Here is a 26,719-nt window from a genome sequence, read left to right on the forward strand (position 1 = left end):
ATTCTGAGGCTCTGGAATGGTCCAGTAAGTTGTGATTTCTGCCTGTGGGCATTTTGTATACTAAACGTTTAAAAAAAAAAAACAGGAGTCTCCTGGCCTGGAAATTGTCTCAGAACAGTAAGCTGAGGCAATTGGAGGACTCACCTCATTCATTTTTCATGTCTTAGGAATCACTTCTCTACCTGATATTCAGTATCTTAAAAAACATTTCCTATTTTTTGTCTGCTTTTTTTGTTAGTTTGTTTCAGGTGGGAGAGTAAATCCAGTTCCTGCTTCTTCATATTGTCCAAAAGTTGAAGTCCTGAGGTGTGAGAGAGGGGAAGCAGGGGTTTTTATACTTCTGTAAAGTCAGAGACAAAGTCGCAGACTATTTGTGATAACCTGAAGCTGGAAACAACCCAGAAGTCCATCAACAGGAAGTAGATAAAGTGTGGTATATTAATACAGTTGTGAGACTGAATGAACTATAACTAACGGTACCAACAAGTATGACCGTCACAAACATGGTGTAAAGTAAAAGAAGCCAGACACAAAAGAGTATGTCCTACGGGGTCCCATTTAGATACATTTTAAAACCAGCAAAATTAGTCTGTGGTGTTTGAAGTCAGGATGTGGTTACCTTGAGGAGAGGGTAGTTAGTAGAAGGGCACATTCATGAGCTTCTGGGGTTCTGGTAAGACTCTGTTTCTTGAGCTGGGTACTGGTTCCATGAGTATTTCACTTTGAGAAAATTCACTGAGCTGTGTACTTACATGTGACTTTACTATATGGGTTACGTATCAAGAAAAAGTACTCCCTGGCTCCCCTACAAAAAGGTCAAGGCTTCAAGCCAAATGCACGAGGGGAAAGTAGAAGTGGATTCCCAGTATAACAGCTGAAAAGGAGAAAGTGCTGTACCCAGGATCCGGCAAGAAAGCAAGTTACCTGATCAAGGTAGGGTTGGAAACGGGCACCCACGGGAAATCCTGTGCAAGGTGTCAGGGCAGTAAGCTCATGTTCATGCCACCTAGGTAATGCAGAAACCCTGACCTGATATACTTAAATAAAAGCTGCTTTGAAACCAGGAAACCTTGCAAGACCCTGTCAGAGACACTCATGAAACAGGCCCACTGGGGGACTTCACCATTAAAGCCACTTCTGAGACTCCAGGCAAATGGGCTGTTGTTCATAATTTGAAAACTACAAATTAGTTTACAACACACTGGCCATGGCCAAGGTACCCATCGGCATCATTTCTGTGTGGCAGAGTTCAGGTAGGTATTCTTTCTCTAGAGCATGGCTCTGTTGGCCTCTCTAGGAGTTTTAAAAGGAGAGGAGCTTCTGTATGTGGGCACCTCCCCCGTTAAACCACAGCTCCTTGACAGTACGGAGTCCGTCTGTTTATCATGGTATCACCAGTGCATAGGATAATGCCTAGTGTACATTTGGGCTCAAAATAGATTTGCTCAATAAGGGAACGGTGAGTAGTTATGGAGCACCACTGTGTGCACAGCAGAGTGCTATGTGATTGTGTGTGTGTGTGCGTGCGCGTGTTGACTTAATGGATATTCTTTTTTTTTTTTGTGGTACGCGGGCCTCTCACTGCTGTGGCCTCTCCCGTTGCGGAGCACAGGCTCAGCGGCCATGGCTCACCAGCCCAGCCGCTCCGCGGCATGTGGGATCTTCCCAGACCGGGGCACGAACCCGTGTCCCCTGCATCGGCAGGCGGACTCTCAACAACTGCGCCACCAGGGAAGCCCCCGATTTTTTTTTTTTTTTTTTTTTTGATGAGCATTTCAAGTAATTTGTAGCAAGGGGCTATGTCAGTTGTATTACATAAGTCAAAACAATACTCTCCAAAGTAGGATACTTGTATGCTAGGGGGCAAACTACAAGATGACCCCTTAGGGTGTGGAGGGAAAATTGTGTGTGTGTTTGTATGTTAGAGAGGTGGTGGGGGGAAGGGAGGGAGAGGACTAGATACATAGATAGACAGATATTGGGAGGAGGCACAAATGAGAATTTTTTTAAAGGTCCTGTGATATAGTTGCGCTTATAATGACTTTGAGTAGAAATTTCAGATATAGTATTTATCATCAATTCGCTTCACTGTAAACCTGGAGAGGGCTTCATTGTTGTTTGGCAGGTCAACCTATCTTTGATAAAATGCTGCATTCTTGATATGAAAGGATAGGAGGTATATCTATATTAGCATTTAAAGTAAAATGTCTTAATGAAGACAAAGGGAAGAAGGGAAAAACAGGATCAACGCTACACTGTTTAGCACAGTTTAAATTAACATTGTTTTTCATCTAAAGCCTCGCCAAATACAGTGTGTTAGTGGGCTAGGTTTTTCCATAATTGGTCATCACCTCACATGCATGTTTTGTTACAGTTTAATAGCACTTAATGAGCATACAATGGGACCAGTAGATAAAAATTACTGTGATTTTGACTTCTTATTCTAGCCTCCATGTCTCAAACCCTTTCATGATTTCAGTGTCGTTGCCTCTCATTCTCTCTGTGCTGCATTCTGGATAATTTCTTCAGATCTAGATTCCAGTTCTCCAGTTGTCTTTTGAACTGTGTGTATGCAACTTCTCTATGACCTGTCTATTGAGTTTCTGATGTCAGTGACCGCCATTTTCATTTCTAGACATTGTGTAGTTCTTTTCATATATTTGTGGTCACATATGATGGTCTCTCTTGTTCCATCTCTTAGGTTTTTTTCAAGCAACACCTATAGTTTGCGTTCTGGGTTCCAAACCCACGTGGTTAGGTGTTCTCCAGGGAGCCTTTTTGCTTTTGTTCCATTTTGCTTCGGACTGAATCCAAGATAGGCAGCATCCCCATCTTCCCTCTGTGGTCCAGAAGTTTTCTACTTTGCCTGTAAGAGATTCCATATTTATTCAAGGTTCTTCAGACAGATTTACTATCATTCCTGTCTCAGGCTTGTCACCATTTCTAGGTCACTAGGGACCAACAGATGGTCCCAGTGCAAGTATTGTCTCCAGCACTACTCACTCAGGGGTTTCTCCTCATTTCTGACTTGGGACGCTTTCCTTTTATTTCTAACAGTTTAGTCATATATTTAAAAACATGCTTTTAGTGTGCTTGTATTAAGAAGGAGGAGAGAAAATTATGAATATTATGTAAGAATTTTGTGTGTGTATGTTTTGGCTTGAATATGCATTTTTTTAAATCTCTGGAAAGATAAGTAAGAAACTAATAATGCTGGGGAGGTGGTGATGGCAACAAGACAGATGTGGGACAGGAGTGACAGGGGGACTTTTTTATATGAACCTCTTAATATTTTTAGTGATTTGAACCATGTGGATACATAACTGTTTCAACCAATTAAATATATAACATAAACTTTTCCTTCTGGCAATCTAGATGTTCTGTACTGGGTGGATTTCTCCAGACATCTAGTCTACTATTTTGTTAGAAATGGAATAGTCATATTTGCGGTTATATAAATTTTAGATCATGGTTTTACCTCTTTCCAGCCCTCTAGATGAACTCTGTAGATCAATATTTTCCAAACTATCTGTGGCAAAGGATCAGTTCTTTAAAAGTTTTCCAATCTGTCATGGATTGATACTTTAGTAAACTACAGTGAAAATAAATGACTGACCATATGCTTGGATGGCATGGCAATGTCAAACTGCTGTAAAAGTTTCTAAGTGCTTGCTCTCCATTTCTTTCATCATTGGCCAGTAAAAAGCAACTTGTGGACCACTGCCACACTGAACAGCACTGCTGTAGATGGTACTCATTATTTTCTGGCGTTTGATGTTATGGATGAAAAATTGAGACCACACTGTTCTTTAAATTTTTTGTTGGTTTAAATATTTTTCCATTGTAGGTAGTAGCCTGCTTTTCTTTCCGTAAAGATGGATTCTGGCAGCTGTCCCCAACCTTTTTGGCATCAGGGACGGGTGGAAGACAATTATTCCATGGATCGTGGGTGGGGGAGGGAATGGTTCAGGCGGTAATGCGAGCGATGGGAAGCCGTGGATGAAGCTTTACTTGCCCATTGCTCACCTCCTGCTGTGCCGCCTGGTTCCTAACGGGCCTCGGACGGGGTGGGGGGGTGGGGGGGGTTGGAGACCCCTGCTTATGGCCTTATCTGAAACATGAGATGTTTGCTGCAGCACACCCCTGCCTTAATTAGGGGAGTGAGCCTGTGGCTAACTTCTGTGGATGATGGTACTGGTGTACTTCCAGAAATCATTCATAGATGAATAGTATATTTCACTATGCATTGATACTGGCGTTTTCTTGATCTTCTAGAAGGGTTGGTTTTCATGCTATTAAGTCCGGGCCGCCATCTGGCTGCCAGCAATTATAAGATGCCATTGATTTCAGAGATGTTAAAATGTGGACGAATTGTGTCTTAAAATATCCTGCGGTTGGCCCCGTGATTGTCCCAGCCTCTAATTACTCTTGAGTGCTTGGAGACTTGCTAATGAGAAGGAGGGAAGACGCCTCTGGTGACTTGCTTTAGAAACTTCAGCACTCTGCTGAAGGGCATCTCCTCTCTTTATCCTGACAACCTGACATGAACTGGAGCACGTTCTCTCTTCTCTAATTGGCATGGCTTCCCCCATTAGGAGCTCATTCCCCATGGGATGGAGCAGCGCTGAGAACCTTGGCCAACTTATCTGTGATTTGGTGGCACTGGTATATCTTCTAGTGTCCGTAATAGGCATTTCTGTCATCATTGAGATTTTTTTTCTTACCTTCAATTTCCCTCTATTCCATCCCTGCCATTCTGAGATGGTGAGCATTGGGAGTTCTGATAGATATCCCATTTTCTTGCTTGCCAGGAAGGCTGGCTTGGTAGTTCTTTCAATCAGTGGTTGTGTGGACTGTTTGTTACAGAAATTTCTCAAATTTTTCTGGTTCCTCTTCCATATTTTTCTGGTGCAAATAGGGTTGTTGTTTTTTTTTCCCTGCTATGTTTATAGTTCTTTGGCCAGCTTGATGGCGATTTGGGAGGAAGGGCAGTTAATGCGTGGGCTAACATTCCATTTGTTTCTTCAGCCGGTATTTATTGAATGCCTGCTCCAGGCCTAGCACTGTTCTGGGTTCTGAGAGTACAGCAGTAAACAGCAGTCTTACGCTTCAGCCTTCACTGGAACATTCACTCTGTTTAGTTCTGGTTTTCCTCAACTGGAAGCTTACCTGGTTCTACTTTCTTTCATTTTCAGATATCCCTTTCGAAAGATGCCAATTAAAAAGAAATTCAGTAATTTATCGGTAGCTTGATACATACTTTATATAGATTTGGCCCTAATATAGCCTCCAGAAATGTACGTTAATATATGTATCATTTGCTTTTTAGCCGATTACACCTAAACAAGAAGGCAACAGACAAACAGCCATATAGCAAGCTCCCAGGGGTGTCTCTTCTGAAACCACTGAAAGGAATAGATCCTAACCTAATCAACAACTTGGAAACATTCTTTGAATTGGATTATCCCAAGGTGAGTACAGTGTTGTACTCATAGGAATGGGCTAGACCATACTTTTTTTTCTTATAATAAACACTTAGAAATTTTGACACTGTATCAGGTGAAGGTATTAAAAATGCATGATGGTGTTGGCTTCATCATATTTATGCTCTAGTAGTAGTAGTAGTAGTAGTAGTAGTTGTGGTTGTCATCACAGGACAGAAATGGGGGGTTGAGGAAGGGGTATAAATTCCTTTTCTAACTACCTGTATGTCAACCTTGAATTAGAAATCCCTGAATAAAGCTCCTGGAATGCAGACAGTGTTAAGTGGCCCGTAGTTTGAGTATGAAAATCTTGTTCCATGAGAGTCACAGTGAAAGTGAGAAAGCAATATTCAGTGGTCAGAAATGGGATGCAGGACAGCTAGAACTAATGATAAATCCCCTTGAGAATCTGACTTTTGGGGTTAGAATTAGTGGTAAGGTGGAGCTTCATCAATACCGGATTTTTCACAGGGAGATCAGCTCGGTGCTCTGTGACCACCTAGAGGGGTGGGATAGGGAGGGTGGGAGGGAGGGAGACACAAGAGGGAAGAGATATGGGGACATATGTAGATGTATAGCTGATTCACTTTGTTATAAAGCAGAAACTAACACACCATTGTAAAGCAATTAAACTCCAATAAAGATGTTAAAAAAAAACACCTAATTTTTGATTTCTTGATTTTTCTGGGGTTTAATACCTAATTGTATTGCTTATATCTTTTATCTATATAATCTGTTTATAAACTCAATGTACTTCCTTCCTTGGAGACTTCAGTTTTCTTGAGATGGGAGTATTCTTTTTATTTCTTCCCTTTAGTTTCTTAGGAAAACTTAATATTCCTTAATTTTTGTATTTAGTTTTATGGCAACTTTTTCAATTGCCTATTTGAGACGCTGCTTTTGAAAGCATGTTCTAGCAGTGGTAGATTACTTGTGAAAATATGTCTAAATTTCTACCTGCTTGATTTTCAGTCCAGTTTAATTTTCCCTCTGTGGTCTCCACTCACTTTCCTCAGTTTTTACCATCATTGCCTCGGTTTTTCCATAGTTTTTGCCAGTCAGAGACTCTTTCCTTCCTATTTCTTTAGAACAATGTCGCCCAAGTAGTGAGAAAGAAGATGACATCTACACACCACGCTCTCGTGGTGACTGGTCTTCACGCTGTTATTTCGTTTCTTTTAAGAAGAAGAAGACACAGACATGGTAGCCTTAATTCAGCTCTTATTCAGTGTGTAGACATGAGTATCATTCAGTTATTTTTTAGTGTTGCTATATTATTGCTTTTGGAGTTTTGGAGTCTAGGCATTTGAAGCTAATTTGTAGCAGAAAATTATGTATTTCTTCTACTTTGTGTGTGTATATATATTTAATAATTTTAGAGATCTGAATCAAATGCATGCATTATCTTCAGTAAATTAAATATGTAATTAGAAAAACTAAGAAGATTGGTACTTGATTTTTTTTTTCAAACTAAAAATGCAAAAAAGTGACCTTTGATAATTCAGGAAGGATGAGAAACAAAATTAATTGTAAAATTAATAAAATAATTATATATATATTTTATAATATATATTAATATATATAAAATAATTATATATTTTTTATAAATTTATTTATAAAATAATTATAAATAAATAAAATAATAAAATATTTTATTTTATATTTAATAATAAATAAATAAATAAAATAAAAAATTGTAAAATAAGCAATAAGAAAAATGGAAGTTTTTCAAGCCTCACCTTATATAAGTGAATGTAAAGGAGAATTTATTTTTGTGAATGAAAGAATATTTTCATTGATTATGAATAAATTTCAGAGCATAGTGTGGAACCATATGCATTTATCCTTGTGAAACTTAATCTCACAAATTTCAGTTTTTTAACCATCATCCAACCCTTTCCCCTTTCCCTATTCAACCACTCTTAAAACTTAGTTATGGAATTTTTATGTTGCTGCTCTTGTGAGATAATACTCATGGAATTTAAAATGGTTTTGGAAGTTAGTGTGAGTTTAAAGAGTTTCTTAAAATAACCCCAGGAACATATGTATCCATTAACTATGAACATTTGGGATGAATCAATAATTGATTTCTTCTTCTGAATGAAGTTTTTTTTTTATACAGTTTGGAATTATCTCCAGAGCTCTAGTTTTTCACTTAGTTCTCTTTCCACTTAAGTTCTTTTTCCGCTTAAGTTATGTCATTAAGACATTTATTTGGTTGAGGAGGAAGTTGTTTTGACACATTACAAAAATGAATAACATTATATGCAAGGGATTGTTTTCATTCTTTTTTAGTTCATAATTTTATTTTCTAATTACAAAAGAATTGTTAGCTGTGGAAAAAGAACATTTAGAAAGCAGAGCAAAAGTGCAGAGTACCTGCAATCTAAAAGGAAATGTTGATCTCACCGCACTATATTTGCTTTTTAAAAGACCAAAAGCAATGGCAATTCTACAGGAGACTGAAGTTAAACCACTGAAATCGCACAAATCTGAGTGTGAACACGAGTTGTTTGTGTCATCAAGGAGGCATATAGTCATGAAATGAACATTTGTGTAACTGCCAGGCCCAGCACACTTTAATATTCTCCATTTGTCAAATGTGAACATTGTTTTATAAAAGTATGGAAACGTTTTTGTTCTGGATGTAACTCTTTCCTCTGTTATTTGATTTGGAACCATATAGGCCATTTGGAAATATGTATATAACATACTGAAATTCTAAAATTTCATTTAATTTTAGACATGTGCAAGAAGATTTATTACTGACACTTGGTCTGAATTTCTAGGTTTAAATTTTGGTGAGACTGTTATTATACTAAGTGCCCTGAAAGACATCTATGCTTTAAATATCTTGTAAATCCACCTTATATTGATATTTATTCCTTGGGGGAAAAAATTCTTGGAAAAAATATAAGAATAAAAAAATGAATACAATTCATTTTTCACAAAATCGAGTACTCATTTGGCATCAGCATAGAAGAAGGCATTTAGGCAGAAATTCAGCCATAGTAGGAGGATTCAGTAATCCGCATCTAAAGTGTCTTGATGGCTTTACTTTAGTAAATTCTGGCCATATGAAGAATTTTTAAATGAATGATCAGAGGTATTAACAGAGTGAGGTTATGGTAATTGTGATTTTCTTTTCTTTTTTGCAAATATAGAATGGGTTTAAAATGTTTTAAGTCCAGTGCCATACTTGGATTCTTTATTGTCACTGATGACAATAAAGAATTTAAAAAGATTGAAAATAGGTTCAATTATTGAAAGATCGGCACAATACATGTAATAAAACTACTACGTCTGAAAGATTAGTGTTTTACCAAATAAATTTGAAAAATCATGTAAACTACCTAGTTCTTGAAAGTAAGTTTTTGATATAACTTATCAAAACTTTGAATTCAGAGCAGTTTTCTTACAAAACATCTTCCTTTCACTCAAAGGAAGCATCTATCTTTCACTCAAAATTTACCCTAGGGCTTCCCTGGTGGCACAGTGGTTGAGAGTCCGCCTGCTGATGCAGGGGATGCGGGTTCGTTGACGGTCCGGGAAGATCCCACACGCCGCGGAGCGGCCGGGCCCGTGAGCCATGGCTGCTGAGCCTGCGCGTCCGGAGCCTGTGTTCCGCAACGGGAGAGGCCACAACAGTGAGAGGCCCGCGTACCGCAAAAAAAAAAAAAAAAGCTTTTAATCAACTTAATATCTTATGTTTTACCAATTGCAGTGTAGTCAGAGTGATTTAACTATTTAAGTACAGGAATTCCTAGCAAATTAAATGTTGATCAAGCAGAGATTCTAGCTGAAAAATGAAGATTCCTGGTTAAAATCTAATACTTTAGAAAACACTTGGAATACTACCTCCAATTTGGTATAATTTTTAATATCAGACACATCTAAGGGAAAGTTATATCTTTAATAAGAGTCTGAACATTTTTTAGATAAAGTGAATTGAATTTCATCTGCGCTCTGGCTAATCAGGAGGTATTTGTTTTTCATTTGAAATTAAGTTTAAGAGGTGTAATCAATAAAAACAAAAACTTTAAATCTTGCATTTGGATAAAGGTAAACTATGCCTCCCTTACTTATACTAACACCATATACTTCTGAAAAAGTTTTTGCTACAACCTAGTATAGCCTTTTTCTTCCCATTGAGTAGATGTCTAGTACTATATATTACAGTTTTCTCTTGCTGAGGAAAAAGCCAAGAGTAGATTTTTAATAATATTTTATGGAATTGTATTACTTATAAACATATTCTTTCACTATATTTACTTATACCTGTAAAACAGTATAAATCATAAAAGCATAAAACTACGCTATGTTTGGAAAAACAATGAACTCTTTAGAGCAAGCCTGACTGAGCAACTCACTATAGTAGGAAAGCTCATTGTTACTTACACCCTTGGAAAGTCACTTAACCTTTCTAATCTTCATCGTTAAGGTCTGCCTCTTGTTGGCTCAAGCAAACATTTTGGTAGAGAGGATGGCTGACTTTTTATGGGACTTAAGAGTCAACCCTTGAAGAAGTTTCAGGGTGTGGCAGGAATGGTGCCCATCCCATTCTCAGATTTTTATCTGATCTCTGGAGACCACTGGCTGTAAAGTTGCTTAATCATTTCAGTACCTCTAAGGTGGCAATTTTGGTCAGTCATCATGAGAGGTAGATATTGGATAGAGTATGTAATAACTATAGGTAGAAAGTATGAGGAAAGTATACATTGCTTTTCCCTTTATTTTATTTTTTTTAATTGGGGTATAGTTGCTTTACAACAAACTGAATCAGCTATATGTATACATATATCCCCTCTCTCTTGGACCTCCCTCCTACCACCCCCCCCCCCCCCCCCCCCCCCCCCCCGCCGCAGTCCCACCCATCCCATTCACAGAGCACCAAGCTGAGCTCCCTGCGCTATACAGCAGCTTCCCACAAGCTATCTGTTTTACACATGGTAGTGTATATATATCAATCCCAATCTCCCAATTCATCCTCCCCCAACCTTGTGTCCACACGTCCCTTCTCTATGTCTGCATCTCTGTTCCTGCCCTGCAAATAGGTTCATCTGTACCATTTTTCCAGAGTCCACATATATGCGTTAATAAACGATATTTGTTTTTCTCTTTCTGGCTTACTTCATTCTGTATGACCGACTCTCAGGTCCATCCAGGTCTTTTAATTATTGAGAAAACTTGTTTTTCATTTGAAAAAAAAAATCTTACCTTGTTAGCTAAACTTTCTTTATTTACCTTAGTCCTGGTCCTTATGTGCTTGACCACTAAATTCTGTGCTGCCACTTTTTGCTGACATAATATATCAATATATTAGGTGAACAGTAATTATTGTGCTCAAGGCACTGTACACATTTTATTTCCACTTTTTACTTGTGTATGCTTATCAATGGAAGTAAATCAAACAGGCCTTCCCATTACCTTAGCTTTAGTCCCTGTATGTTAGACACCTAAAAAATTGTGTCCTCAACTTTTTGTGTTTTTTAGAACACATAGCTTTGTTATTTTCTCATGGACATGATTAACCTTCCTCCTTTGCTTAAAAATGTTCAATCTGTTTTAGAAAGAAGGTTTGGTAGGAAATTTGCTGTTGAGTCAGCATGAATTTATCACCACTATTGGAAAAAATTACTGCTTAGAATACATAGCCCACAGAATAATAGAGTAGCATCTTTATGTGTGAAAGCAAACACTTTTAAAAAATTTAGTAGTTTACTAAATGGTATCTTAGAGCTCAAGATTTTATAAACTTGGTTACATGTCAGAATCCCCTCAGATGCTCTGATTCAGAAGTTTAAGAGTGGGGCCAGTATCCTCTTTTTAAACAAACTGTCCGAGGGTAATTTTGACACAGCCAGCCAAGTGCTAAGAAATGTCTTCCTTAGTGTACTATCAGAGAGTAAACATAGGGCTTCCCCAGTGGCGCAGTGGTTAAGAATCCGCCTGCCAATGCAGGGGACTCAGGTTCGAGCCCTGGTCTGGGAAGATCCCACATGCCACGGAGCAACTAAGCCCGAGCGCCACAACTACTGAAGCCGGTAGGCCTAGAGCCTGTGCTCCACAACAAGAGAAGCCACCGCAATGAGAAGCCCGCGCACCGCAACAAAGAGTAGCCCCAGCCTGCCGCAACTGGAGAAAGCCCGCGCACAGCAACAAAGACCCAATGCAGCCAAAAAAAATAAAATAAAAAAAAAAAAAAAAAAAAAAAAAAAACCCAAGTAAACATGGGTCTGGGCAAAATAAAATCCTGGGTGTTTTCATAGTTAAAAGGCTAAGTGTGCTTTTCAGGATACATTTTTAATCAAATCAGATTCTATTCTACTTCAGAAAATTATTATACAACAAAAAATCTAATCTCACTTTGTCCTTGTGAAGAGTTTGGGAAACCTCTTTAAATTTATCATAGTGGTATTCAATATGTAATTTTTAGCACCTTGATGAAATGATATTAAGTTCAGAGACAAAGCTTCTAGAGAACGAAGGGTGTGTTCATTTTGGCTGCTTTCTGTGTTGTTTTCACACTGCTAAGCACCCTGTGAGCATCTAGTAAATCTTCAGTGATGAAGGCCATGGAGAAGCTTGGAATCCAGTTGAATTATTAGGCCATGCCTATCTGGCAGTGGCAAGACTTCAGCTGTGGGCCCTGCCAATCTCTTCATTCTCTCTTTGGCTTGCAAACAGGCCCCTTCTGGAGAAGCTGCTCTTGGTTAAAGCAACACTTGATAATCCTTTAAGTGTCTGCATCCATTATGAATACTCTCTTAACTTTTAAACTTTGTGTGTACAGTTGCTTGTTTTTCTTAATACTTTTTGATCCATCAGTAAATGCTAATAATAAGTGGTTATCTTTGGAAAAGAGGTTAATTTACATAAAATGTTTTCTTTGACTAGTATGAAGTACTCCTCTGTGTCCAAGATCATGATGATCCAGCCATTGATGTGTGTAAGAAGCTTCTTGGAAAATATCCAAATGTTGATGCTAGATTGTTTATAGGTAAGTAACAAATTCTACAATAACCTTTTTGCTTTAATATATTAAATATCAGTAATCTTCTTTGCATTAAACTATAGGTTAGGGTGCTAGACACCCATTAAGTTATTAGCATGTTTGCTTTATGCATGTTTGTTAGATACAGTGAAAGGTGTTTCTGTCCTTTTGAGAAGACTTAAGTTACAAAGACAAAGTTTTTTTTTCATATCTGGGATTAACAGAATTACCCCAAACTATGTTTTACTCGTCAGTCAGACATGAGCCTGTTATTTTTGTTTCTTTAATATTTTCAATCTATGGCCTTTTCTGTATCTCATTGATTATAATTGGGAATGAGGGATAGAATTCATTTTTGTAATATTGCAAAAAGAATATTTTTCCAAAAGCCTACAGGCTTATTCTAAAGACTAATTAGAGGTATATTTGCTATTAAATATTGATTAATGTTTACTATTAATGTAAGCACTTAAGAATTAGAAAACTGAAACTAATGAATTTTCAAAGATTAATGATGTAATTTTCTTTTTGAGAATGAACAATTTTTTTCTAAATATATTATTATGAATAATAAGAAACATAATGGGTTTTTTGGCTTTTTTTTAAGTATGATGGTTTCACCTATTTTCTTTTTTTTTTGAATTTTATTTTATTTATTTTTTTATACAGCAGGTTCTTATTAGTTATCCATATTAGTGTATACATGTCAATCCCAATCTCCCAATTCATCCCACCACCAGTGTCCACCACCACCCCATGCCACTTTCCCCCCTTGGTGTCCATACGTTTGTTCTCTACATCTGTGTCTCAAAAGAAATATAATGTTAAAGTATGTTTGTTTAAATTATTAAATCTGCAAGTACTTTTTACTTCTCTCTACTATGTATATGTATAATAGAAAATATTTCCAATATTGCATGAATTGTTCACTGCTGTACTTTAAAATTTTTAGGTGGCAAAAAGGTTGGCATTAATCCTAAAATTAACAATTTAATGCCAGGATATGAAGTTGCAAAGTATGATCTTATATGGATTTGTGATAGTGGAATAAGAGGTGAGGTTTTTCTTATTTATTTTGCAGAACTATTCATTCAATGATAAAATGCCAAGAGCAGTCTGAGAATACATTTATCAATCCTATTTGTTTGCCTAATAAAGTAATTCATTTTATCATTATTTCGTGGTAATATGTCAAGTTATACTTACTAAGATTTTGATGTTTTTTATACTAACCTAGAATGTTACGTGTATGAAAATGTTTTCATTTTGAAGAGAAAATTCCAACTATTAAAAAAAATAAAATAGTCGGGACTTCCCTGATGGCGCAGTGTTAAGAATCCGCCTGCCAATGCAGGGGACACGGGTTCAAGCCCTGGTCCGGGAAGATCCCACATGCCGCAGAGCAGCGAAGCCCGTGTGCCACAACTACTGAAGCCCGCGCGCCTAGAGCCCGTGCTCTGCAACAGGAGAAGCCACCACAGTAAGAGGCCTGCACACCTCAACAAGGAGTAGCCCCCGCTCGCTGCAACTAGAGAAAAGCCCGCGTGCCGCAACAAAGACCCAATGCAGCCAAAAAAAAAAAAAAAAAATAGTCGTGGTCCGTTATATAGTCTATGAGCTTTTTCTAGGTGTAAGTTTTCCCTTATTCATGTGACATCTTTTACTTTAATCTGTTTGTGGCATGCGCAATGTACTGTCTCATGCAAAGGGACAGAAATTAATAGGTGCATATTTTACTAGAATTACATACATTTATTAGAATACATTCATGGCTTTTTACCTAGCTGATTTTATCAGGAATTATTTCAATAATAATGTTTTCAATTATATTGAAATTATAATGTCAATATCAATATATTGACATTATAATTTGTATTTTTGCATTTTTAAACATACTTATAATAATTTTGGTATTCTGTAATATTCTATTATATTCTAATTACCTCAAGGTTTTCAACCTCAACACTTTTGGGCTGGGTAATTCTTTGTTGTCAGGGCTGTCCTGCAGGGTGGTTAGCAGCATCCCTGGCCCCTACCCTCTAGATGCAGTAGTAGCCGCTGTTGGTTGTGACAGCCAGAACTGTCTCTGGACATTGCCAAATGTCCCCTACAGAGCAGCAGTTGAGAACCACTACACAGACTACCTGTATTTAAGGTCCAGATACACTTTTATACAGTAGATTTAGTTCTTAAATACTTGAAGGAAATAAAAATGAAGTCGTATAAAATGATATGATATTTTTGCTATTTAAAAATGGGGAAATGATTTAAATTTTATCAGCTTGAAATGTGCAAATTTGAAAATTAATAGTGTGGCACTCCTACTTAATTAGATCATTACAAATCTATCAATTCATGGTCAGAGATTACATTGATTTTTCACATTTGCTATCTTAAATTATTTACTGTCATATATTTGCTATGTTTTCAGTGTATCAATCTCTGTCAAGTATATTCTCATTCAGTTCCAATTAGCAGTTTTGAGAGAGAATATCTCATACCCCCAGAAAGAGTAGGCTCATTCCCTATGGTTGGAATGGAGGAGTCATAGTGAACACTGAGCCCCTTTGACCTCTGCTCCTGTACCTTTTGTACTAGGACATATTGTCCGTTATTCCAGTTGGGAGGTTCAGAAACGGACTGTTAAAGTTTTTAAGGTACATCCTGCCCCTGCTACATATTAGGTATGTACCAACCTGCAAGTGTCCAGAATAAATTCACTACCATAAGTTAACCTCTTTGAAATTTTGTATTCTACTCAGAAAAGTGATTGAGATTCATTTTATTAGACCCACATACAAAGAAAAACATTTAAGAATTTAATAACTCATAAATTATATTTTACATTAGTGGGCATTTTACTAAAAGGAAATTTTTTCCTCTCTCCCTCTGCACCTTTTTTTCTTTTGCATCCTAGTGATTCCAGACACACTCACGGACATGGTTAACCAAATGACAGAGAAAGTAGGCCTGGTTCACGGGCTGCCCTATGTAGCAGACAGACAGGGCTTTGCCGCCACACTAGAACAGGTAGGTGCAATGGTTATAAATAATATTCTTGGGCTTCCCTGGTGGCGCAGTGGTTGGGAGTCCACCTGCCAAGGCAGGGGACATGGGTTCGTGCCCCGGTCTGGGAGGATCCCACATGCCGCGGAGCGGCTTGGCCTGTGGGCCATTGGGCCTGTGCTCCGCGGTGGGAGATGCCACAGCAGTGAGAGGCCCGCATAAAAATGTATTAAATAATATTCTTGTTATCAGATCCCTAATCTCCCAGAAGCTTGAGACTATGCTGAGAGTTGGGATGAGCTACCTGAAGTTAACTGTGTTAAGTCTATGGGTTCTACATCTGTGGCTTCAACCAACCATAGGTCGAAAATATTCGGGAAAAAAAAATTCCAGAAAGTTACAAAAAGCAAAGTGTGAATTTGCCTTGCACCAGCAACTGTTTACATAGCATTTACATTGTATTTACAACTCTTTACATAGTATTTACATCTCTTTACTTTGCATTTACATTGTATTTACAACTCTTTACATAGTATTTACATTGTATTTACAACTCTTTACTTTGCATTTACATTGTATTTACAACTCTTTACATAGCATTTACATTGTATTAGGTATTAGAAGTAATCTGACAGGTGTAGATAATACGCACATAGCATCGGTGGATTTTGATACAGGGCTCCTGGAACCAATTCCCCTAGGATACAGAGAGATGACTAATTACAAAAGGCAGCATATCTAAGATGTAAATAATAAATAGGTTTTATATCTGATAAGTTGGGTGATGACCATTTAATTCTACCGTTAATTTAGTAGTTTGCATTTCTCATGACTTCAAAGCACATCTAGGAAAAGGGCAGTAAAATGGAAGACAGAATATTAGTATCCACCCTATTTATGAAAAATACATTGAAAAATGGGGAAGTGGGGAAGCTCAGTAACTCCGGCAGGAAATAGCTAGCTATATAAAAGGACACAAGAAAAGGAATTAAGAAATAGGATTGTTCTATTGGTTGATGTACCTATAAATATTGTGTGTATGAATGTGCGCATGTGTGTAGCCACATGCATACATATACACATATACATGTATGTACGTATACCTATATATGTAGATGTGTGTATATCTACATGAACATTCTGAAAACAACACATTAAATATTAATATTTCATATGAAGTGAGTGATACTTTTTACCTGTCTGATTCAAATCCAAATTAAGTTTTACTTCAGTAAATCTTTAAATCTTGGAGTTTTAGAGAAGACAGTATTTATTTGAGAATAAAATATACTTTTCCCTCCTAGAAGTAAATACTTCTTTGTAATGGTGATAATAACAAGTGTAGTCAATCAAATAAGAAATTATTGACTGCTTGCTATATGTAAATATTACTTTGTACCACTTTTTATTCAGGTAATTTATGTAAGAATAATAGAATATTCACCCAATCATACTGAAATTCATTAGGAAAAAGAATTTATAAACATCATACTTTTAACATAAAATTCTAATTGTATACATATGTTTTTGGCTTTGTTTTGGCAGGTGTATTTTGGAACCTCTCATCCAAGGTCCTATATCTCTGCCAATGTCACTGGTTTCAAATGTGTGACAGGAATGTCTTGCTTAATGAGAAAGGATGTGTTAGATCAAGCAGGAGGGCTTATAGCTTTTGCTCAGTACATTGCTGAAGATTACTTTATGGCCAAAGCAATAGCTGACCGGTAAGAAAACTAAATTAAATTAGGCTGTTACATTTTTGGTTCCTAACTTCTGTTGGTCTACTCTGTTTGTTAAACCCATGGATTAAGAGCTATTTTATTTTATTTTTTGCTAGTGAGTACAGAATAGTTTAATACTTTTAGAATGTAATTCCTATTAATTATTCAGTTGTGTACTAATGAAGCAAATAAATGTTCTAATTTCTCTACATTCTTCAAATTAATGTGGTTTCTAGAGCAGTATGGAGTTTCCTTAAAAAAACTAAAAATAGAGTTACCATATAATCCTGTAATCCCGCTCCTGGGTATATATCTGGAGAAAACACTAATTTGAAGATACATGCACCCCAGTGTTCATAGCAGCACTATTTGCAATAGCCAAGACATGGAAGCAACATAAATGCACATCAACAGATGAATAGATAAAGAAGATGTGGTCTGCATATACAATGGAATATTACTCAGTCATAAAAAACAATGAAATAATGTCATTTGCAGCAACATGGATGGACCTAGAGATTATATTAAGTGAAGTCAGACAGAGAAAGACAAATATCATATAATATCACTTATATATGGAATCTAAAAAAACAATACAAATGAACTTATTTACAAAACAGAAATAAATTCACAGACATAGAAACCAAACTTACGTTTACCAACGAGGATAGGAGGGGTGGGGGAGATAACTCAGGAGTTTGGGGTTAACATATGCACTATATAAAACAGGTAAACAACAAGGACCTACTGTATAGCATACAGATACATACACACTGAATCACTTCGCTGTACACTTGAAAGTAACCCAACATTGTAAATTAATGTTATACTATACTTCAATTTAAAAATAAAATAAATACATTTAAACCCTAAAAAAAAAAACTGCATGGTTTGAAGTTATTAAATTGAAGCTTCTCTGAGATTATTAATTTTCATTATTATGGATGTAAATTTGTATGTGTTTTAGAAGAATTAAAAATGTCAGTGCAGTCATAAGCCAGTAGGTGAAAATTAAAATAATATGATTTCAAATTTTGAAATTTCACAGTAGCTTATTTCATACCTTGCTAAGAAGCCACCTAATGATTCACATGATTGGCTTAATAACATTTCTCTATCACACAGTGACACTCATTTGCTTTTTTAAAGGGGGTCATTTCCTTGTCTGATAATTTACTAAAGATGTGATCTTAAAAATTGAAGTATGTTTTTAAACTTCTCTCCTGATGGTGTTAATGTGGTCCATGGTTTCATAGCGTTTCTCATGAGATACAGAATACCACTTTTGTTTTCACACCCTGCCCCCCCCTTTGTTTTTATTAATAGTGTTCAGAGACTAAACTATTAAATACAGGACCCACTCTATTTAGTACTTTCAGAATGTCTGTATTTTAAGTTTATTAAACTGTGAACTGAGGGGTTGTTCTTTCCATTTCTTAGGTGGTACTATCATGGGCCTCTGTAATGACTAAAATGTGTACAAGTATGATATACCCTATGTAGGGTGCTATCCTGGGACGAGGCTCACCCTGAACACTGACAGTTGCTCACTTTTTTTTTTTAAATTAAAATATAGTTGATTTACAGTATTATGTAGTTTTAGGTATACAACATAGTGATTCAGTATTTTTATAAATTATACTCCATTTAAAGTTATGGCAAAATAATGGCTGTATTTCCCTGTGCTGTGCAATATATCCTTGTTGCCTATTTTATACAAGGTAGTTTCTATCTCTTCATCTTCTTCCCCTATCTTACCCCTTGCTCCTTCCATCTCCCCACTGGTAACCACTAGTTCTCTAAGTCTGTGAGTCTTTTCTTTTTTGTTTAGTCATTCATTTGTTTTAGTTTTTAGATTCCACATATAAGTGATAACAAACTGTTTGTCTTTCTCTGTCTCACTTATTTCACTAAGCATAATACCCTCTAGGTCCATGCACATTGTTGCCAATAACAGGATTTCATTCTTTTTTTATGACTGAGTAATATTCTAGTGTGTGTGTGTGTGTGTACTTCCATATCTTGGCTACTGAAATAACGCTTCTTACTCTTTATAGGGATGAATAAATGCATAATCAGTCATGCTTGCATGTGTTCATCATCATAGCTCATTTTATAATTGTCTTAATTTTCAGAGGTTGGAGGTTTGCAATGTCCACTCAAGTTGCAATGCAAAACTCTGGCTCGTATTCAATTTCTCAGTTTCAATCCAGAATGATCAGGTAAATCAGCTGGATTTCTTCTTTTTATACTTTATTAAAAGAAAAGGGGAAGGGAGAGTAATTTTTACATGGTTTTAACTTGGTTTTAACAAAAAAACTAAAAGTCAGATTTTGTTTATTTCCAGAAAAGAGAGGTTAACTTCCTTATTAAAATAAATTTAACGTCTAAATATATTTTCTTTCCTTTGTAACACTGAAAGCTTTCGAAAAAGAGATATTGAGACTTTGAATTTTTTATGCCAATCTCTATTTTCTAACTTTCTACCCTTTGAATTTTATGATCTTTATTCATCAGAGTATAGGCCATACAAATGAATTGATAGACTTTTTTCTTTGAGATACTAAATAAAAATAGAAAAGAGATTCATTAAATACTCTTTAAAGTTTATATAAAAGGCTTTTATATAACAGGATGAAATGCTGATCATTTTGAGAAAAATTGATTAGTCTTGTAACCAGGCTGTTGTTTAAAGAAAATCCCTTTTTGTTTGTTTGTTTAAGGTGGACCAAATTGCGAATTAACATGCTTCCTGCAACAATAATTTGTGAGCCAATTTCAGAATGCTTTGTTGCCAGTTTAATTATTGGATGGGCAGCCCACCATGTATTCAGATGGGATATTATGGTATTTTTCATGTGTCATTGCCTGGCATGGTTTATATTTGACTACATTCAACTCAGGGGTGTCCAGGTATGTGGATAGGCTTGGGAAAGTTGGCAATCATTTGGTGGAACTAAAACACTTTTGATTTAGAAGAAGTTGAAGAAAATCTATCTGAGCCATTCTTCAGCCTCCCAGTGAAGGTTAAAATCAGGTTTAAGCATTACTTTCCTTAGTGGAACGTGGACACAAAATGGAACTTGATTTTCAACTTTCAGCTGGTTATACAATCACTTTTATTAAGGCTCCAAAAAAAAAAAAAGAAAAAAGAATGATGTTAAGCAAATCAACAAGTCTTCAAACTAAGAATATGTTAGGATAGCAGTTATTTTAATGCTGCTTTTCTTCCTAATTAACATTTCCTTAACCAATATAGCATGACAGTTGAATTGTCTTAAGCAGACTTGACTCTATATAGTGTATTTAAAAGAGTGAAATTGAAGAATTTCATTTTTTAAACTGTGTCTTTAGTCTGACAGTACATAATTTATTTTTTTAATTCCTAGGGTGGCACACTGTGTTTTTCAAAACTTGATTATGCTGTAGCTTGGTTCATCCGTGAATCCATGACAATATACATTTTTTTGTCGGCATTATGGGACCCAACGATAAGCTGGAGAACTGGTCGCTACAGACTACGCTGTGGAGGCACAGCCGAGGAAATCCTAGATGTCTAACTACAGCTTTGTGACTGTACATAAGGAAAAAAAGAGGATTATAAATTATGTTTCTATAAATGCTTTTAAAAAATCTACCTTCAGTAGTTTTATCACATGTATGTTTTGGTATCTGTTCTCTAATTTATTTTGCATGGCACTTGCATCTGTGAAAAGGAAAGAAAAGAAAAAAAAAACACATCTGTAGTCTTGGCCAAATGGTTATACTTTATTTTGTGGAAGTAGAGAATCAAGAGAATTGGTTCTAGGAAGCTGGGTTCGGTTTTTGTTGTTGTTTGTTTGTTTACTTTTTAAAAATACATAAATAAATAAATCTATCTATATATATATGAATGTTCTGCAACAAACACTATGACAGTATCCTTCAGTAGAGAAAGTTTCTTATTGGTGAGTACACTCATTTAGAATATGTATGGGATGGAAACAGCTTTGTTTGGGGGGCTCGAAAAGACCAGAAGGTGCAATCCCTTTATGTCTAAAGTGAAAGGTTTAATGCAGTGAACTGCCTGCAGTGAGGTACTAACTGAGAAACTTTTTCATGCTTTATGCCTACCTCTTGTAGTCGTTGCAGAGGAAATATAAACTGTAATATGGTAGCTAGGCCTTGCAAAAACAAATGGAAAAACTTTAAAAATAATAATAACAAAAGAGCTGGAGTCTAGTATTTATATGAATCTGTGAGAAATATTTTTTCGGTCTCACCGCAATGAACCAAAAGTGGTTGAGCTTGGTTTTTAATTGTAGCCATGTCTTGAAGGCATCTTTTTGACCAACTCTTGTTGGTTCTGTCTTGAACCATTGTTAATCACTGTGCTGGTAAGTCTTTCCTTCCCTGCTCCTCACCTGACCCATCCCATCTTTCCTTAACTTTTTGCGGGGGGGGGGGGGGGGGGGGTTGTTTTAGTGTGAATGGATGTTTTGATAGTTGTGAGGAAAAATGCATTTCAGACACATTTCACACATGAGCTATTTTCTTACACAGTCTGTCTTATTGTTAAAAAAGAATGTAATTTCATGATACAGGTATTTAATATCTTTTTTAAGTAAATAAATATTCTAGCCATCAATAAATAAATTGCAGTAGAGTATTGAGAGGGGACAGGATGAGTTTTACTCTTAAAATTAATCAGTATCCAACTAAGTCTATGTGTGTGTGTGTGTGTGTGTGTGTGTGTGTTTTGTTTTGTTCTGTTTTTTAATTTACTATTACTGTTAGTCTAGTCTTATTTAAATTGGATTTTTGTATTCCAGTTTGTATGACAAAATAGACTAGAGCAGTTCTGGTTGTAAATGCATGCTGTATTTCACTCTTCTCTCCCCATGATGCCGCTAAACTCGCTTGTCAGGTTGTGCTTAACTTGTGGTGAGCTGGACTTGTTTTTGTTTAAAAGAAAAAAAAGGAATAGGCAGAAATGTAAGGGACAGTGCATAAGCCTTTCATTTTTCTTTCTTTTTTTTTTTTTCGTAGTGGACGTTTTGCTCTTTCTTCAGGATTGGATGGCATGTTGTCCATATGAATGCCTGCTGCAGGGCTGACACTGGCAATATGGCAGCTTCAAACTCTTAAGTTACTGCAATTTCCATGTCAAAGCATAATGTGTCACATATTAGCAATAACTACATATTTATAAAACATGGACACTTTTTCACTGAGCCAATTTCATTTAATTGTCTAATGAGTATATACATGGTTTAAATTGCAGTATATCTGTAAATGTGTGTATACTGAGTGTACACAGTATATACAAGCTTTCTCTGGGCCAAACTGTTTCATTCAGTTTTTCCGTTTTGTTTTGTTTTTTTTTTTGCCTTATGATGAATTTGTTTGAAGGGCATTTTCTTAATGAACAAAGGCTTTGATGCATATTCCCTTCTACGTGAAACGGGGGTAGTATTGTTCCCTGAGGAAAGTTGCATAGCGAAAACCAGTCTAGTTGTGACCCACTCTGTTTATTTTTTTAAGTCAGTATCATGCAAGCTGAATTTTGCTGACCGTGTTTGTAATTTGTTGGTTTGTTTAACGAAGTTTGGTTGATGCCATCCTTTGCACTGCTGAAGTGAAATCTTGCTTATTCCTTAGCTTTTTGCTGATCTCGGTATGGGCAGTGTAACAACAAAACCCAAATGGCTGGACAGACTTCTTGTGTTTGTAAATATAAAAAATGACTGTTCTGTATATGTGTGTTTTTAATGTGGTAGTGGAGTATTTCCTTCCAGTGAAGCTTCACTTAACCAGGCAGAGTGACTCTTTGTTTGGCAAGTTTAGAGCAATGATAAAATGGCAAGAAATAATATAAATGTTATTATAATGATGAAGAAAGCATCACAGCAGAACTGTAGGAGTCCAAATTTAATAAACTGTCTAAAAAAAAACACCAAGTGTCTAGAATATACCATGTTTATTATTTAAAATCATTGTCTTAAGTTTTTTGTTCAAAAAATAAAAATTTGAATACAATCAAAATATTAGTAATAATGTATTTTTGTTTCTTGTCTTTTATATTTTTATAAATAATCTAACATGTTCCACCATTCACAGCAGAATTATTTGAAGAATTCTTTAGTGTTAATTTTCAAATCTTCCCTCTACCTGTGCTACAGGTGAGATGTATAACTTAAAAGTCAGGCTTTTCTGTATTGGTTGCATGTTAGAATCACCAGTAGAACTTAAAAAAAATACAGATGCCTGGGCCCTGCCTGCAGAGTCTGGTTTAATTATTCTGGGTGGAGCCTGAGCACTGCTCTTTGCTCTGTGCAAGCAGATTTGAGAAGCTGTGGCCCATTATAACATTTAGAAAAGACTCAGTAGTCCTTTAGTCCCCTCTCTCCTGCGCTTACAACCTGAACTCACCCTTTGAGATCTTACCACCCCAATGGCGAGGAAAGGCAGATCCAAGGAAAAGAAAGGAATGGCTTTGCTGCTGGACATCTAACAGAGAAACAGACTACGTGTCATCCCACACACTGTCCAGGGTCAGGCTCCTCCCAAGCTCAGAGGCACCCCCAGGCCTGTTTTACCACCAGCCCGTGAGAGAAGAATGCTCTTAACTGGAGAGCCCGTCCCAGGGGAGAAAGACTCTAGAAGGGGTTTGGCTGTGGCCTGCCAGGGGCCCCACTTCTAGCACCTTGACCCAGTAAACAAGCTCATTCCTCCTGGTTTGTAAAGTATGCTTCTAACACTAACGTTTAAGAAACAATCAACAAAAAGTTGGTGTAAGTCTTTTAGAGTTTTATAGCTAGGCAAACTTTGAAAAGCCCTTGCCCTTATTTTAGAGTAAAAAGCTGAGACACCCACTGTGAAAGCTGTGGTCACAGAAGGTAGGTGGACAGTTGTCGGCTGAGCTGGGAGTAGCCCCTGCATCTCTCAGGTCCCAGCATCACCAGTCACTCCACTAGATCCTGTTGTTTAAAATTCTGCCTACAACAGCTTTAAAACTCAGTATATAAACCTTAAAAATTTTTAAAAATCCATAATTTCAATAACCATCCATATTCCAACTCTTACATTGTTTTAGAGAACCAGATTCAAACCTGCCAAACAAGAATAATTATAAAGCTAGTTTAAGGTAAATGCTTTACATATATTATTTAAGATAAGATAGATAAGATTAGTACATACCACAAGACAATGTTTATGAAAATAGTTAAGACATTTCCTTCTCATGTTTAGTAGGATATAGTGTTTGGATTATTTATTCATTTCAAGTTATAGTTTATGACTACACTAACTTCTTTTTGTTGGCAAGGAAACAAACATTGCAAAATGGTGAGCAGTTATCCCTGCAGAGCTGCAAGGAATGCATTTGAGTAATTTGCCTTAAAAATACTAATATCTGGGGGCTTCCCTGGTGGCGCAGTGGTTTCAGAGTTCGCCTGCCGATGCAGGGGATGCGGGTTCATGCCCCGGTCCGGGGAGATCCCACGTGCCGCGGAGCGGCTGGGCCCGTGAGCGATGGCCGCTGAGCCTGCCCGTCCAGAGCCTGTGCTCCGCAACGGGAGAGGCCATAACAATGAGAGGCCCGCGTACTGCAAAAAAAACACAAAAAACAAAAAACCTAATACATGCAAGATACCTTACAATCACTATCTCCACATTTTCTAAAAACAAAAATGTATAACTTTAACAGTTTCCTAAGCATCTACTTGCCTAAGAACCAAAATATGCTAAACACTTTACACGACCCCTGCCCTGTCCTGGGAGAGATTGGCAGAGACTGTGAGTAGTGTCATGTGCTTTGCTGTTTAGTCGATTCATCATTAAGACATCTGTGCTAACAGCATGGACTTGTAATTAAACAATTTAAGGATATCATTTCTTTATACCAGGACTGGAAGTATCTGTTCTGCCCCCGCTGCTGCCTCCACACCTCTCATTGCCACCTTGTTTCCACTGTTTTCTTACCCTTGTCATCAGCCCTGGAACCTCTGTCATCTTCCCACATGGCTGACCAACACCAGGCCAGTGGAAGGAACATAGGCAGGATATTAGAGAATTATGCAGACCATTGACAGGCTGCTCTGGAGCACAGAAAAGAGTAGGCTTGGAAGTGGAGACTTGGGAGTCCTTTCCATAGACGTGATAGTTGAAGACAATGAATGTGATAACCAAAGATAGAGTGTCAATGGACGAGACCCTGGGGACCTATTTAGACATGCAATGGGAGAAAAGCATCCAGGGAAAGAGGCTGCCAATGTGGAGTCAGACAGCCTTCTGGTAGCTATGGGATTTAGGGCAGTTTACTTAATCTTTCTGAGCCTACGTTTATTAACCATGTGGAAATGGGGAGCTAATGCATATAAAGTGATGGTTAGCTCCTCTCCCCTTTCAAAGAAGAAGTAGTGAAAGGAGTGCCACGGGTGCCTTAGAGAGGTTTCAAGAAGGAAATGGTCAGGGGGGTTGTGGACGAAAAGGAATGATGGCTGGTGAGTTCAGGAGCAGACATGCTTCCTGCAGGGGCACCAATGTTGCTGGATTTCAGGACATTGTGAATCGTCGCATAATGATAGGTGAAGTGTCAGCATGTGAGAACATAGCTTCTTTATGGTTGGTCTGTCTTGTTTTACATTATACTCTCTTCAGGGAAAGAGAAAAGGGTGGGATGTTCAGATAGAGCCAGAAATCGCTCCTGACCCTGAGAGTAACCATTGTGCCAAAAAATTTTGTTTTAAGAATGGCTGCTCTGGGAATTCCCTGGCAGTCCGGTGGTTAGGACTCCATGATTTCAATACTGAGGGCCTGGGTTCAATCCCTGGTTGGGAACTAAGGTCCTGCAAGCTGTGTGGCATGGCCACAAAAAACCCAAAAACAAAAAAACATGGCTGTTCAGTAGAGTGGAAGGAGCAGAAATCAGATTATTGGGATTTAAGGAGCATGTGAGGAAGAAATGAAAGCTATGGGCACAGATATTTGGAAATTACAACAGTGAAGTATTGATACATGCCACAACACAACCTTGGAAACATCATGCTAAGTAAGAGAAGTCAGATACAAAAGGCTACATACTGTATGATTCCATTTGTATGCAATGTCCAGAGTAGGCAAATCCATGGGGACAGGAAGTAGATTAGTAGTTGCCAGAGGCTGGAGGATGGGAGGAAAGAGGACTCCTAACAGATTCAGGGTTTCTTTTTGGAATGATAGAAGTGTTTTGCAATTAGATGGTGGTGATTGTTGCACAACAACAAAGCAAACAAAAAGCGCCTCTGAATTGTACATTTTAAAAGGCAAATCTTACGGTATGGGAATTATATCTCAATTGTTTAAATAAAGAAAAAATAAAAGTCACTGTTAATGTATTATTTCCTTCCAGTGTGCTGACACGTATTGTCGAAATGTTTCAAGAGAGGTTGTGTGTAAATGCTCGTTACTTGGCATCCTTGCTGGAACTCGGGATTGACATTTTCTAAATCTTTTTAAACTTGACAGATGAAAATATTGTACCTCATCGTCTAATT

The 26,719-nt window shown here is 37.1% G+C and overlaps 1 protein-coding gene across 2 annotated transcripts in view; it reads left to right on the plus strand.

Annotated features, from left to right (window-relative positions):
• Window positions 1-23,217, plus strand: part of UGCG (UDP-glucose ceramide glucosyltransferase) — a 66,852-nt gene extending 43,635 nt beyond the window's left edge. The window contains exons 2-9 of one of the 2 annotated variants that reach the window (XM_029203295.1): window positions 5,330-5,471; window positions 12,381-12,483; window positions 13,430-13,531; window positions 15,395-15,507; window positions 17,029-17,207; window positions 19,340-19,426; window positions 19,928-20,117; window positions 20,594-23,217. In XM_029203295.1, coding sequence (XP_029059128.1) covers window positions 5,330-5,471; window positions 12,381-12,483; window positions 13,430-13,531; window positions 15,395-15,507; window positions 17,029-17,207; window positions 19,340-19,426; window positions 19,928-20,117; window positions 20,594-20,764 — 1,087 coding nt within the window. In that variant the 3' untranslated portion in view covers window positions 20,765-23,217. The remainder of the gene's footprint in view (window positions 1-5,329; window positions 5,472-12,380; window positions 12,484-13,429; window positions 13,532-15,394; window positions 15,508-17,028; window positions 17,208-19,339; window positions 19,427-19,927; window positions 20,118-20,593) is intronic. The other variant, XM_029203294.1, reaches the window with a different exon arrangement.
• Window positions 23,218-26,719: the final 3,502 nt, after the last annotated feature.

This window comes from Monodon monoceros, unplaced genomic scaffold (assembly GCF_005190385.1).
Source record: "Monodon monoceros isolate NGI ecotype Baffin Bay Population unplaced genomic scaffold, NGI_Narwhal_1 Super_Scaffold_5, whole genome shotgun sequence".
In the NCBI taxonomy this organism is placed as follows: Eukaryota; Metazoa; Chordata; class Mammalia; order Artiodactyla; family Monodontidae; genus Monodon; species Monodon monoceros.